The sequence below is a fragment of the Megascapheus bottae genome, chromosome 13 (assembly GCF_031878675.1).
Source record: "Megascapheus bottae isolate mThoBot1 chromosome 13, mThoBot2.hap1, whole genome shotgun sequence".
Lineage (NCBI taxonomy): Eukaryota > Metazoa > Chordata > Mammalia > Rodentia > Geomyidae > Megascapheus > Megascapheus bottae.
In genome coordinates, this window is record NC_143521.1 from 14,214,242 (window position 1) to 14,229,593 (window position 15,352).

Genomic DNA, 15,352 nt, shown 5'->3' on the forward strand with positions numbered 1-15,352 from the left:
TGTCAATAGTCAGTTTGCAGACTAGAGGTTTAGCCACTCAAGAGAGAGGCCAGAATGGCAGGGCTTTAATACTCTAAGCTGTGCAGCAGATTGTATATCTGGTTTATGTACTGATTTGGCATTTATTTTTAATCAAATATGTAAGAAAATGTGAGGAAAAAATCAGTAGAAAGTATTTCTCATTTTAAAAAATATCAAATTTGGAGTTAAAAATTTGCAGCATCTAAATTCATTGTAGTTTAATACTCAGAAGCAAAGACTGTAATTGTTTAAGCTAACAATAAACTTGTAAGAGGCACTATAGTCAAAAAAATAACTTAGAAGCAAATATTTGAACACATCACTTATGAAAGCCATGCATGGGTTCAATGAGATAATCTTCTGTTTTATTTGTAAACAGAATATTATTGATTAATGGCCAAGGAAAATGCTCTGTTCCTTGCAGGCTTTTAATAAAGTTTGGATAGTTATTTGACAAGGGAATAACACATAATATCATTTTATATGCTGCTTCTAGAGGGATAAAGTGATATGGTAGGTTTATCTGATACATCCTTATTTTTCCCCCACAGCCTGTACCCAACCACAGACTGGCAAAGACTATTCCTTAATATAAGGACCACAGAAGGGATGATGGGTTGGTGAAAGGAAGTGAGACTCACCAGAGAAGCAAAATCAGTGCTGGTGGTCAGAGATTACAGATATGAAAGCTACTTCCTTCTTGCATTGCATATAGCCATCTTGCCTGGTGCTTGACAGATGTAGCTCTTTCTCAACACACACTACCTTCAGTGAGAAACGGGGTTCAACGCACTATGGCAGAATCTGGCTCCAATTGTGAGTTTTCATCTCAGGAAAATAACTGGTTTCATAACTCTCTTTTCAAATCAGATAAGAAGCTAATGGAATATCAAGCTGATTTCCAATAAAAATATTGCTTGTGAAGAAGCAGGGTGGTTAGTACTCTTCATAAAACATCCATTAATCAGCATGTCTGGATAGGAAAGGAAAACAACCCTGTGATAGAGTTAGGTCAGTCATGTTGAAATGACTGAAAGGATGTCCAATTGTATTTTCTCTTCTTCCATCAATTTAAGTATTTGAAGCATTGATTTGTAATTATTTTGTCAAGACATGAAGGTAAAATTAGATGTATGAAAATAAAACAACTAAGCTTATATTTCTCCGTATGCAACTCTCAAGATATATTATTAGATTGAACATAATAATTATAATAATAGTGACTGTGATAATATTAACAAATGTGCTTATTATAATATAACTGATTTTAATCCTCTCCCAAGGACTTGTTTAAATCCTCACCCATGAAGTTACTATTTTGCTCTGTTTCAGAAAAGCATATAAGATAATTAATATAGCTTGCAAAGAAAAAAATGTGTGGTAAACCAAGGTAGCAGGCAAATGCTATTATTTAAACCTTGCATTTTCATTACAGCCTTGTAAATATTTATGGTTTCATTGTGTTAAAACATAATTGTCATTACAGTAAAAAGTTGCACAGAGGATGTATTTCTTAAATGCTTGAAGGCTTGAACCTGAAACAGAATTTCCTATAATTGCATGCGTATGATAACTGGCATTTTCAGTTCCATACCAAAAAAAGCATCTCTCTGTATGGTTTGAAAAGGAACACACAATATTCGTGCTTTGGGATAACTGTTCATAATGCATGAGAAGCAAATCTCTACAGTTTGCACCTAGTACAATTTCTAAGCAGTAGAGGGCTCCCTCGTCTGTTCAAGACTCAGAGTAAAAACGCAGTTTCTACTTTCAGCAGTCACACATTGTGTGTGGGTACATGTGCACATGCACACACGCACACATGCACTCGTGCATATCATCTAGATGAGTACATCTGTCATTTCTCATTGTTTTCAAATCACCTTTACCATCAGTTGATTTGAAAGCTTAGGAACAGGAATGCACAGGCAGTAGCCACTGGCAATATGTTAGAATGTTCTCTACCTAAAAATACTGATAGGTGTTTACAAGTTTCTTCATTTCACTGTGACACTCCTCAGCTTGGATGTGCATTTGGCTGCTTTCCTGACTTCACACATCTCTGTGTTTGCTCATGTGCCTGTGCATTTTGCAGATGTGTCATTACCCAAGCTCTGCAAAATAACTCTTCTATGTGATTTTGTTGAGGCTCTGTTTTTATTATATCCATCAAAAACTTGAAAGCACAAAAAAATTTACATACAAAGACATACATCCATTCAATAGTTTCTTTTGACTGAAGTCATTGAGCCCAATCTTCCCCCTACTGAAAAATAGATGAAGATATCTTAACTGGGTTGAATTTTATGTGGGATATATATATGTATATGTATATGTATATATATCTCCTTCCCTCCATGTTCTCTCTCTCTGTCTCTGTCTCTCTCTGTCTCTCTGTCTCTGCCTCTCTCTGCCTCTCTCTGTGTCTCTGTCTCTGTCTCTGTCTCTCTCTGTCTCTGTCTCTCTCTCTCTCTCTCTCTCTCTCTCTCTCTCTCTCTCTCTCTCTCTCTCTCTCTCTCTCTCTCTCTCTCTCTCTCTTTTGGCCTGTGGGCTAACTGATTCACTGATCCACAGTGAAAAGGCCTAATCTATGCAAACCTCACTGAAGTAAAAATCTGAAGCAGAAAGGGAATTTCTGGCTATGAAAAAGCAGGATTGGAACAATCTCAGGCTGGACCCTCAGGCCAGTTTTCATGATACACTTGAAATCTGGCTGGGATGCCAGCAGAATCAACTGTTTATGCATCTTGCTGACTGTTCGTTTAAGTATGCCCAATGGATGCTTAAAAGCACTGGTTTTCATGGACCTTTGTTGGAGACTCTTATAACCAGTGGATGCTAAGCTCTCAGTCATGATAAGTGCTCAACATTCAGAATTAAAAACCTTCTTGGATGCTCTTAAGATAGCAGAGGAAAGGCCTGTATGTTTTTCTAGAATAACCACCTTTCATACCCACTCTGATTCTCTTTCCTTAATCCTCCACTTAGTCAGGGATAATTTTGCTTGTTTCTTCATAGAATACATATTTCCATTAACCTCTTCCAGATAGAGTTTAAAAGGGGGACATTTTGAAAGTTATGTACTGTTTTCTACCGCACTGATTCCTGCTGAAGCATAACCTCTGAAAATATTATCATCGCAGTATTTTTGGTCATTTTCAGAAGATATCTCATATAAGCTTCAAATCGGTCCGCTAAGTCTCAGATGAAAACAACTTGATGCCATTATCGCTTTGACTCCAGGCCTAGGAAGCTCCATTATGCCACAAAGCGACCACCAGTACAGCAGGCATTTTGATTCTTTTTCTCTCCAAAGATTAGATTGTATTGATCTTTCAAATGGCTTCAAGACTGGAAAAGAAAGATGGACGCTTCATTATGACTGTCCCCTCTCAACAGCTAATTATTGCTATTCTCATAGAGAAACTAAAGTTTAGAAAGGTTAAGAAACATACAAAAATTATCATTGGTGAGTGGCAGGGCCAGAAGTGAAACCTAAGCTCCTGAAATCTAAATGCTTTGCTTCACAGCTGCTAGAAGTTTGCTCTTGCATAGCGAACAGTCACATGGAGACTAGTATACTTCTGCCTGCAAAGTATGAGAAAAATATACTCACTTCATGGAGTGAGATGACAGGCAAAGCACAACCAATTTGTTTTTGTGTTCATTCACTCCCTCATTATGACCACAGCTTCCTACACAATTTCTGACCCTTTGCTCTTCCTGGTCTCATGTTTCCTCATTCTCTTTTTTTGCCCCTAAAATTCTCATTCACACTTCTAGCTCTAGAAGCAATATGTCTCCCTTTCCTAAATCTTAAAATATTGCCTATGACTTATCTAGGGACTTGGTTCTGACCTTGGTGGTAAAGTTATATGCTTAATATATGCATGTAGTAAATGAAGTGTGTTTTCTAGTACCAAAACAAAGTAAAACAAAACCTATAAAGGGGATTATTTTGAAAAAATTGACATTGAAGTAAAAGAGTAAAAATGAGCAATATTTTCTCAGATTATTGTATCTTGAGAGAACATAACATTTGAATGGTAAAATTTTAACATTTGTACCAAGAAAATTTTCATCCTCTTTATCACTAAGTTAAAGAATATAATCATTAGATTAGTGTCATTTAACAATGAACATGTTCATTTCATTAATTAGGACAATGTGTGTAGAATAATTGTATCAGCCAGAATTGCAACCAGTTTTCATGCTGTAAATGGTTAAAAGTTAGATCAACTTAGTAAGCTTTTTTGATAGCCATCCTTTATTAAATCTTTTTAATAATGCGGGGAAGAGTTGCAAATGACAGAGAATGGGAGGAATGAAATTTCTGATTTGAAGAGGGATAGAAAGTAACCTCACCTCACATCTGCCCTGTTGGCAAGGGGGATCTAGCCTTAAGAGCACCATGTTATTGAGGATTGCTGGATCTAGGTTCTGATTAGTAATGTCTGCCATAAATGCACAATTATAAAGCAAAGTGCATTGTTATACACTGTCTCTGCTTCCCAATTGCTGAGATTCTGGCAATTCTGGCTATTCTTCAGGGCACAAGGATCAGACCCAGGAATGATGATAGCATAAGGATATACTGGAGTATAAAATAGAAATACATGAAAACTGTGTACAGTCTAAGCCAGTGTGAGGGTACTACAGCATGCCCTCTATTTCTTGTGAACTTCTGAGGTTGTGGGTGCTGAATGAATATCAGCCTCAACCCCACAGAATGGAGAACAGGCTCCAGGATTTAAGGAAGACCAGGTATGATAGATGCTCCACAGGTGAGGTATATTATCAGCTATGAATTAGAAGACAAGACTGTTCGAGTATGACAACTTAAGAATCTATTCTAATGTTATACTTCACAAAAATATACTTTATTTTACTGTGTGTGTGTGTGTGTGTGTGTGTGTGTGTGTGTGTGTGTGTGTATGTGTGTGTGTGTGTGTGCGTTGACAGTCCTGGGCCTAGAACTCAGGGCCTGGCTTCTGTCCCTAAGTATCTGTGCTTAAGGCTAGTGGTCTACCATTTCATTCACAATTCCACTTCTAGCATTTTGCTGGTTAATTGGAAATAAGAGCTATAGAGACTTTCTTGTTTGGACAGTATTTGAACCTTGATACTTGGATCTCAGCCTTCTGAGTAGCTAGGATTACAGCTGTGAACCACTTTTGGGTGGCTTCTACCTTACGTATTGGCAAGCTGTTTACACCTTCCAGAGGTAGATAGTGAAACAGCATGGTTTATCAGAAAGTAGGAACCAGATTCAATGGGGGACTTGAACTATTACCCCTACAATTTTAAGCATATTACTTAGCTTCTATATGCCCCAGTGTCTTCATCTATTAAAATAAGGGCATTTATAGTACCATATCATAATGAAACTGTATGATTAAATGAATTAGTCACTGTAAGCTTCACAGAACACTATCTGCTAGTAAAAACACAAACCTGGAACTTCTTTCATATGTAAAATAGCTCACTGAAGAAACTTTAGAGCAGCTGGATTTTATAGATTTTTAGGTTAGAATATATTGCGAATATGATAAGGGGCATTTTTCCTATTAGAAATGTAAAATATCCTTCTATTTCCCAAACTTAATCACATTGAAAAATTTTTGTCAATGGGGAAGCTTGTAATGAACTCTTTAAATTAGTAATAACGTCTAAATTCCTACAGTAGTGTAAATTCCACATATACTCTATTTTTTAAATTTAAAGAAGTTAAAATAGAGCAGAAAGAACCTTTCCTGCCAGTTCTATTCAGTAGCATGTTAATCAGATTGCAGTAATAAGTATGAAACAATGCATGCAATTAGCAGTGGCTAATTTGAAACTACTTCATGTCAGTTTCTCTCAGAGCAATACGTTAGTAGAGTAATTATTTATTACCCTGAGGACATGATCAATGATATCTCTCCATAATAATATCTCCAAAAAGAGTAGACACCCTCATCTGCATAAAATGAAAGGTATAGAAATGGATTTTTTCAGCTGAATAAAAGCAGAAAACTTTCTGAGTAGATTCTGACTATTTCATTAGCAGTGATAGATAAGCAAGTCATTTGTTACACTTCAATATTTTTATGGTAACATAATGGTGAGGGAGAAAAAGCCAGCACTGGTGATTTAAATTCACAAAGACTGTCTTTACTGAGGAAGGGGAAAATGACCCATTTCTAAATGTCATCATAGTCACCAATGTGCATTTGACAATCCCAGTCCCTTCTATACACACAATAATTCACTATTCCCTTAGCTAGAGCTTGGGGGTGAAAATGTATGGCAAGCCCTGATTGATAACACATGAGCTACATAGCTGAGTGCGATTGTCCGAAGACAAGCAAAAGATGCTGTTAGCCAAGGAACTGTGGCTAGGTGGCCATTTAAATAATTGTGAAGTTCATGTTAAAAACTACTGTTTTGGATTTCTGAGTTCACGGAGCATTGGACAATAAATCCTCTATGGCTTCACACCCAGTTAATTTACCTTTTTGAATAAAATACCCATCTGTCTGAGGCCCAGAAAAAAATAATTTTTAATAAAATACAAATATTTAGCTAGTTGCCGCAATTCTTGCTTGGAGTTCCAGCTCCACAGAAGGTGGAGAGTGTATGGTTTGTGATTCAAGGATAGCCCAAGCATGTATGTGTGTACCTGTGTATGTATATAAACATCCCAAGGAAATTTATACAAAGATTTATGGTAGCAGTTAGAAAAAGGAGAGTGAGGAAGAGGAACAAGAAAGTGAGGTATAGAAGGACGCATATGATCATATGCATATATGACAATACTATACGGAAACCCATCAGGTTTTGCAATTAGTGGATGCCAATAAAAATAAAGAGAATGTGAAAGGAAAAAAAACAGTTTGTGAGAACTTATCTTAAATAATAAACTGGGTATGGTAGTTTGCACCAGTTATCTTATCTGTATGGAAAGATTAAATAGGAGGATTGTAGTTCAAGCCAACCTGAGCAAAAATATGAGATCCTACTTGAAAAATAACTAAAGTAGAGGGGATGGTGGTTAAGATCATACCTATGGAACTCAAGCTACCGAGTTCTCTCCCAGTACTGTCAACCCATACGCTTATATCTCTATCTATGTGTGTAGATGTAGATGTAGAGCTAGCTATTATGAAAGGTATTGAAAGTTTCAAGTGAAGATTGTGTAGATAAAAATATCTATGATATAGCTGCCAAACACTTTCATTCTTTATAGAAGCAGAATTTCCTTCTTGTGAGAATGGTTTTTCACTTCAGAACTTCTGGGTGTCATTATAGAACTATATTACACAGGCTGCTTGACCATACTTTATCCATCTGAGCATAGATGCTACTGCCTGGTTGGCCTTTTAGTACTCCTTTTAGTACTCTTTTGAGTACTATTCTGCATTCAAATAAGGAAAATGGATAAAACCTCAACTGGTACCTGTGAAATGTGAATCCAGGAGTTTTCAGAAGCCAAAGAGGAAGAGGAAGAGTGTGTAGGTATGTGTATACGTGCATGTGCAAATGTGGGTGTGTGTGAGAGAGAGAGATGCAGAGAGAGAGACAGCAAGACAGAGCCAGAGGCAGAGATAGAGGCAGAGATGAAGACAGAGACAGAGAAGAGGCAGAGGAAGAGAGAGATTGAGACAAAGAGAGAGAGAGAGAGAGAGAGAGAGAGAGAGAGAGAGAGAGAGAGAGAGAGAGAGAGAGAGAGAGAGAGAGAGAGAGCGCCATAGGCAAAGGAGACTGAGAGACAGACAAGCAAACAGACAGAAACAGAGAAAGGGATACAGGAAAGGAGGACAGGAGGGAGAGAAGGTAGGGAAGGAGAGAAGGAGCAAGGGAGGAAGAGAGGGAAGAAAATCATTCAACGTATAATCCTATTGGATTTACAGAAAGTTCTTTAAAGATGAGTATATTTTGTATATTTTGTCTTGCCTTCCTAAAAAGAACTTGACTTTTTTTTTTTGCTGGTCCTGGGGCTTGAATTTTGGGCCTGTACACTGTCCTTGAGCCTCTCTATTCTCAAGGCTGGTACTCTACTTCTTTAGCCACAGCACCACTTAGAGCTTTTTCTGTGTATGTGGTACTGGGGAATCAAACCCAGGGCTTCATGCATGCTAGGCAAGCACTCTACCACTAGGCTAAACTCCAGGCCAAGTACTTGACTCTTTGAAATAAGATACTATTTACTGTATATTCAGATATCTTTAATGATATCCTTTATAATCCTATGCTATAAACAATAACTATAAGTATTTATTGACTAACTGATAAAATAATCTGCCTTTTAATGTTTTGCTTTTAGCTTTTAAAGACTCATTTTGTACATTGAAGGTAATAAATGGTCAGATATGGTGGTACATGATTACAATCCCAGCTCTTGAGAAGAAGAAGCAATTCCAGACCTGCCTGTGATATATAGCAAGATTTAAACTCAATTTTTTTCAAGAATGTAATGGTTTCCAAACTTGTGCTAACAAAAGACAAGATTGGAATACCTCTTGGGATCTATTATTTCTTTTTCCATCAGATGGGGAACAATATTGGTATTTTTCAGTGTGCTACTAATTTTGCAAGAATTGTTTCCTAGAGGAAAACTTGAAGTTGAATTTTAGGCATTTTCCTAGCTTATTTATCAAAAATAAACTTAGTAACATCTTAAAGGAATGGACATTTTTCAGATGTCTAAAGTGAAAAGTCCTGTGCATCATAATGTTAAGTTTTTTGAACTTCTCAGCTAGTAAATGGAATAAGTACAGTTAGCAGCAATAGAAAAATGTTTCCTACTTGATTTTATTAACTGATTGATATGAATTAATGCATTAAGATATTTGATTGTGTCATAAAATGTGTATATGAGCATCATGATTCAATTTAATGTACCTATTACTGGTTGATGTGCCATTATATTAGGCTAAATTAAAAGAATTTTATGGAAAAAATTACAATTAAAGACTCAAAGTTGATTGCATTCATAACTTAAAAGAAGATTTTTCTATTCCATTAATATTTTGAATAATTACACCAGAAAACAATGTGGAAAGCTCAAGAGGCCGAAAAAACAATGCAAAGATAAATAAGGAGCAAAAATAAGGTTTATTTTCTGCATTATAGTCAGTACAAATTCTTTCTAATACTAGTTTTTAAGAACTGAGAGTGAAAAAAATGCCATGTATGTAGTTAGTAGCTGGTAAGTTTTAGGTCACATTGTCATAAAAGAGATGAATTTTCCTTCTTTTCTCTTCCAAGTTACAAAGAAATCGTACTGAGTTGGGAGGGATGGGAGTAAATGATAAAAGGAGTGACATCAGTCAAGATGCATTGGACTTAGAAACCGATTTGTTGAATGACAAATGTATTGTACAGCTACCTAAAGATTGCAAAAAGATATATAATTAAAATACAGGGAAAGTGTCTCCTGTTAAACTATTTTCATTTAAAAAATAATGGTTTTTGTGGATATTTAGATACTTCAAATAGACCACAACAATTCTCTAAATGTAACATGTACTTTGTGAGTAATAGCTAACCATCCTAATTTACCTGGGACTGAAAATTTGAGAAGCTTTAAAAAGTGTAAAAAGGACAATTCACCTAACAAACTGAGGTGCTTAATCATCTTGGGTGTACAAGTTGTTTGGCCCTAGTTCTAAACCTAAGTCATAGCAGTATAACTAGAAACTGTGACTCAGATTGCTGAAGATTTAATGTGCTTCTCATTATTTGTAGATGAAGGCTAATTCCTAAAGAGAAGGATGGGAATGATACGATGCTATCTATTTGACAATTCTTATTTCTCTGGGTTCTAAAGCCCAGGAAGAATTCCAGATTTCAAATTCTATTAAAGAGCTATAGTAATAAAACCAGCTCGGTATTGGCAAAACTGGGCCTGAGAATCTTGCATACCAGGCAGTGGAGGATATCTGCTTAATTTCTTTTTTATTTTAATTTTTTCTCAGTCGTGGGGCTTAAACACTGTCCCTGAGCATTTCAGCTCAAGGCTACCACCCTACACCTGGAGCCACAGGGCCACTTCCAGTTCTTTTCTGGTGGTTAATTCTCACAGACTTGCTTTGAACTGCAACCCTAAGATTTTAGCCCCCTGAGTAGCTGGGTTATAGGCATGAGCCACCATACTCGGCTCAATTACTTTTTAAATCATCTTGTCTTGGTCTACATTGTTTTGTTGCCCATTTTACCAGGAGATTAATATGGAAATTTCCAGGTTGTTTTTTTCATATATTTTTATTGTAATAAATAGAAGGGTTACATTATATTCACCAGATAGAAGGTACATTACTTCACATACATTGATACCCTTTCTCATGTCATGGCAGGTTGTTATTGTGTTGATTGTTGATCATACATTTTCCGATCTTTAGAAAAGTTTATTTTCAATGTCACTTTATTGTGCAGAGGGCAGTGTTGGAGCAGGGGCCCTGAAAGAGAGTTAACAATGCTAGAGGTCTTTACCTCTGTAAAGTGAAGTAAGCCAGACTCAAAGGAACTTAGGCTCAATGGTTTCCTTCATTTGTCATAATCAGTAGAAACCTTGGGCTCTCCTAGCAGAGATTTGCAATAGAACAAAACCTTGATACAAAAGGCCATATAGTAGGACGCTAAATGAAAGGATCTCTAGGATATAGAAACATAAGCCATGTAATGAATGATTGTTGTTCTTAAGGTACTATATTATCTCTCATCTCTTTTGCTGTCCCTTGGTTATCTCATATTGTTACAGTATCTCACTTTGTTACCTGATATATCGGATATATTTGTATTTGGTCATTTGAAATTGGATAGGGAACGGGGGAAAACAAGATGAGGGGTGGGGGTGGGGGGAAGGGAAATGGGGACCAAGACATGTGAAAGGGTATCAATGTGTGGGAATTAATGCACCATCTATCATGTAACCCTTCTATTAATTACAATAAAAATATATGAAAAAGAAAAAAAATTAGGACAAGAGAGAAAGACAAATCAATTTCAGCTTCTATTCTTTTGTCAGTGTAAATAAATTTAGTATTTTAAATATAGTACACAATTTATACGACTTAATTCCAAGGTTGATTAGTATTTACAATTTGCGTTCTATACTGTACCTATATAAAGCAAATCATTTGTCATTATAAGAATTGGAGAGATAATGCTGTCTGTTATTATACTGTAGTTTTTTTTTGGACATTTTCTTATTATAATGTAGAAAAGGGTTACAGTTATATTCACCAGCTTATAGGTGCACTACTTTTCACACATTGATACCTCTTCTCATGTTTTTGTCCCCATTTCCCTCCCCTAATCCTTCCCAATTATCTTGTTTTCCCCCTTCCCTTTCCTATTTCAAATAAACAAATAAACGTATATACAATTAATACAAGCCTAGGACTTTCCTAGCAGAGGAATATAATAGTACAAAACTCAGCTTCTATTATTTTTTTATAATTAATAGAAGGGTTACAGTTTTATTTGCCAGATAGAAGGCATATTACTTCACACACATTGATACTCCTTCTCATGTTTTTGTCCACATTTCCCTCCTCTCTCAAATTGTTTTCTCCCCTTCCCTTTCCTATTTCTAATAAATAAATATTCATATATACAATATAACAGATAACAAGGTAAGATACTGTAACAATATGAGAATAACCAAGGGACAACAAAAGAGATGAGAAATAACATAGTACAGTAAGAACAATAATCACACATTATATGGCTCTTGTTTCCATATCCTGAATGTCCTTTCATTTAGCCTCATCCTATATGGCCTTAGGTATCTAGGTTTGAGCCATTGTAATCCTCAGCTAGGAGAGCCCAAGGTTTCTACTGATTACGACAAATGAGGGAAAACATTGAGCCTATGTTCCTTTGAGTCTGGCTTACTTCACTTAATATGATTTTTTCTGAGTCCTTCCCTTTCCTTCTAAGTGGGGCGATGCCATTCTTTCTGACAGCAGCATAGAATTCCATTGTGTACAAATACCACAACTTGTTGATCCACTCATCAACTGAGGGACATCTGGGTTGATTCCACATCTTTGCTATGGTAAATAGTGCTGCAATGAACATTGTTGTGCTAGTGGCTTTAGTATGTCCTTATTTCTGGACATTTGGGTAAATGCCAAGTAGTGTAATTGCTGGGTCATAGGGGAGCTCTGTGTGTAGTCTTTTGAGGAACTGCCATACTGCTTTCCATAGTGGTTGAATGAGTTTGCAATCCCACCAACAGTGTAGGGAGTGTAGGGATCATTAGATACCTCCTGGCCACATCCCTGACAGCATCTGTTGTGATTAGTTTTCTTGATCCTGGCCATTCTAACTGGAGTGAAGTGGAATATCAGAGTTGTTTTGATTTGCATTTCTTTTATGGCCAAAGATATTGAGCATTTCTTCGTGTGTCTATCTATGGGCCATTCTTATTTCTTTTTCAGAGAAATTTCTCTTTAAGTCTTTGGCCCATCTTTTAATGGGATGGTTGTTTCTTTGGAGATTACTTTTGGAGTGATTAAATTTTTTGACCTATTGATATATTTTAGATATGAGACCATTGTCTGTTGTATGACCAGTGAAGATCTTCTCCCACTCTGTGGGATTTCTATTTAGCTTATTAGCTATGTCCTTTGCCATACAGAATCAGCTTCTATTTTTTTTTGCCAGTCCTGGGCTTGAGCTCAGGGCCTGAGCACTGTCCTTGGATTTTCTCAAGGCTAGAACTCTACCACTTGAGCCTCAGCACCACTTCCAGCTTTTTTCTATATATGTGGTACCAAGGAATCGAACCCGGGTCTTCGTGCATGCTAGGCAAGCACTTTAACCACTAGGCCAAATTCCCAGCCCCCTCAGCTTCTATTTTTAACACACTGAGTCTGTTCTTATGTTTCAAGTTGATAAAGAACAAATGGAGATCTAAATCTCAAGGAGATTTAGACCATAACTAAATACGCAGTCTCCCATTCTACTGGATTAATCTATTCATACTGAGAAATCAGTTTGTAGAGCTAAAGTTTTACACATCTGTAAATTACTGTTTCTTTCTCTCTCTTTTTCCCCATAAGGTAGCTTTTATAGCACCTATATTGATTTCCACCTGTGATAAAGTTTAAATAGTAATCTGTTTTTATTTAAATTTGGGAAAATATGCCTGAGTAGCCTCTGTGGTGTGTGGGTGGGTGTGTGTGTGGGGGGTGATGTAAGTGGTGTGTGCGGTGTGTGTATGGTGTGTGTGTGTGTGTGTGTGTGTGTGTGTGTGTGTGTGTGTGTATTCAGGAGTTCTTTTCAGTATAGCAACCAGAAAACACCAAGGTGACTTTGATAAGGAAGTTGCCTTGTGATCCCATCATTATCAGTAATTACCCACAGTTAGTAAGCTTCTATTAATCAAATCCACATCTGGAAAGACTTTAATTCTGGGAGATGAACAGTGTTGTTTGCAAAACTTACATACAGCAGGTAACATTTACTGTGTAAATTGACATGGAGTAAATTAAGGGAAAAAGCATCACTAAAACACAGCTAAACTTCAACCTGTTGTTTAGACCATCACATAAGTGTCTATATCCATATTACAGAACAATTGAAACTATACTTTTTTATAAAATTGTCAATAAAAAACAACTTTTATATACAAAAACTCATACCTTAATTAAGGAGATGCTGTCACAAACTGTTTAAGAATGTAGAAAATGAGGAAAACATAAAAATTTAACCATCATGTCTTCCAGATATTTATGTTTGACATTCCCAAGCATAGAGGAAAATGTCCAATTTTGAGAAAGAATATAAGGGTGAAGGCATGGTATTGTCTATCTGCTCTGACACACAGCCTGTACTGTCCTGTGCCCAGTGAAGCATGCTCTTGGGACCCACCACAGGAAGAAAGATTTATAATTCTTCAGAGATAGAGATAAAGATTGAGAAATGACAGAAGACCTAGATCTACAATGACTAAGAAAAATAAAAAAAAGAGTTCAGGAGAAGAAGGAAGGAGAGGAAGAGGAGGGAAGAAAGAAAGAAAGAAAGAAAGAAAGAAAGAAAGAAAGAAGGAGAAAGAGAAGAGGAGTAGGAAGAGGAGGGGGAGAATGAGGAACAGTATGAAAGAAGATATGAAAGAAGGAAGGGAAGGAGGAAGGGAAGAACAATGAAAGAAGGGAGGGAAGAAGGAAGGAAGGAAGGAAGGAAGGAAGGAAGGAAGGAAGGAAGAACAACAATCACACAAGAAAAAGCTCTTGTTTCCATATCCTAGAGTTCTTTTCATTTAGTCTCATCCTGTATGACCTTATGTACTTAGGTTTTGAGCTATTGTAATCCTCTGCTAGCAGAGTCCTAGATGTGTACTAATTATTACAACTGAGGGTACATGCTTTTAAATTTTTCTACAAATGCTATTTGTATTCTTACAAAAGGAAATGCAAGTATGGAGGTTCTACTTACATTAGCTACCAATTTATCCTCTTTAAGCTATTGTTTTTGCTTTCTCCCTGGAGAGAACACATCTCATTTTAATCATGGCATCAGATTAAATATTCTTCTCTTTTAATTCATTAATTAATACTGATATCAAATTATGTCCATTCCAAAGATTAATTAGAGCTATGCTTATTTTTATTATTGCTATTTGCTAAATATGTCAATGAACATAAAATATTTCCCATGCTTTATTCATAAATTCAGTAGGGGTTAAATTCTTCTTGACTTTCTGGACAACTGATATGACTGTAAGTTATTCTGTCCCGACACTAAAATATTTATAAAGGTTTATTTATTATATAAAAATAACCTAGTAAGATCTGTCTGTACCTTATGAAGACATGCAGCTAACTCAGAAACGAAGTACAATTTCAGAAATGCTTTCTTTCTGCTGGACTTGGCATAAAAAAACCTTCTCTCACATCTCCATGTCTGGGATTCTTACAGAGTCCACAGCCCCCAGACCTTGCTTCTGATTTACTGCTTTACCTGTGATTATCTGTGTCTTTTCCACTCAGCTCCATATTCCAGCATTTCCTGGCATCTCACATTCCTTATGTCAATGTCCCCCTTTTTTCCCTGCCTTTTCTGAGCGTATATGTTTTAATATATATATGTACACACACATACATACATATATATATAACACAGATAATATAGCCAGTCAACATTCAAATATACCAGATAATATACCAGTCAACATTTAAATATACCAGATAATATACCAGTCAGCATTCAAAAGCAACTTGCCTCATTCACAGGATCTACAATTGTCACTGAAATGCATTAGTTTAACAAATATTTATTGAGAATTAACCAGGTACTACAGAGAGAACAAAAAAAATGGAGCTTTGTGTTATAGAGCTTG

General features: G+C 36.3%; 1 protein-coding gene across 6 annotated transcripts in view; it reads right to left on the reverse strand.

The window, feature by feature from the left end:
* Positions 1-15,352, reverse strand: part of LOC150055549 (uncharacterized) — a 153,205-nt gene that overhangs the window by 12,427 nt on the left and 125,426 nt on the right. For 2 of the 6 annotated variants that reach the window (XM_090344010.1, XM_090344004.1), the window contains one exon: positions 3,035-3,372. The exons of 2 other annotated variants lie outside the window; for them this stretch is intronic. In XM_090344010.1, coding sequence (XP_090200136.1) covers positions 3,357-3,372 — 16 coding nt within the window. In that variant the 3' untranslated portion in view covers positions 3,035-3,356. Of the gene's footprint in view, positions 1-3,034; positions 3,373-10,345; positions 10,461-15,352 lie in introns of those variants that run through there. 2 more of the 6 variants (XM_090344008.1, XM_090344005.1) reach the window with 1 other exon arrangement.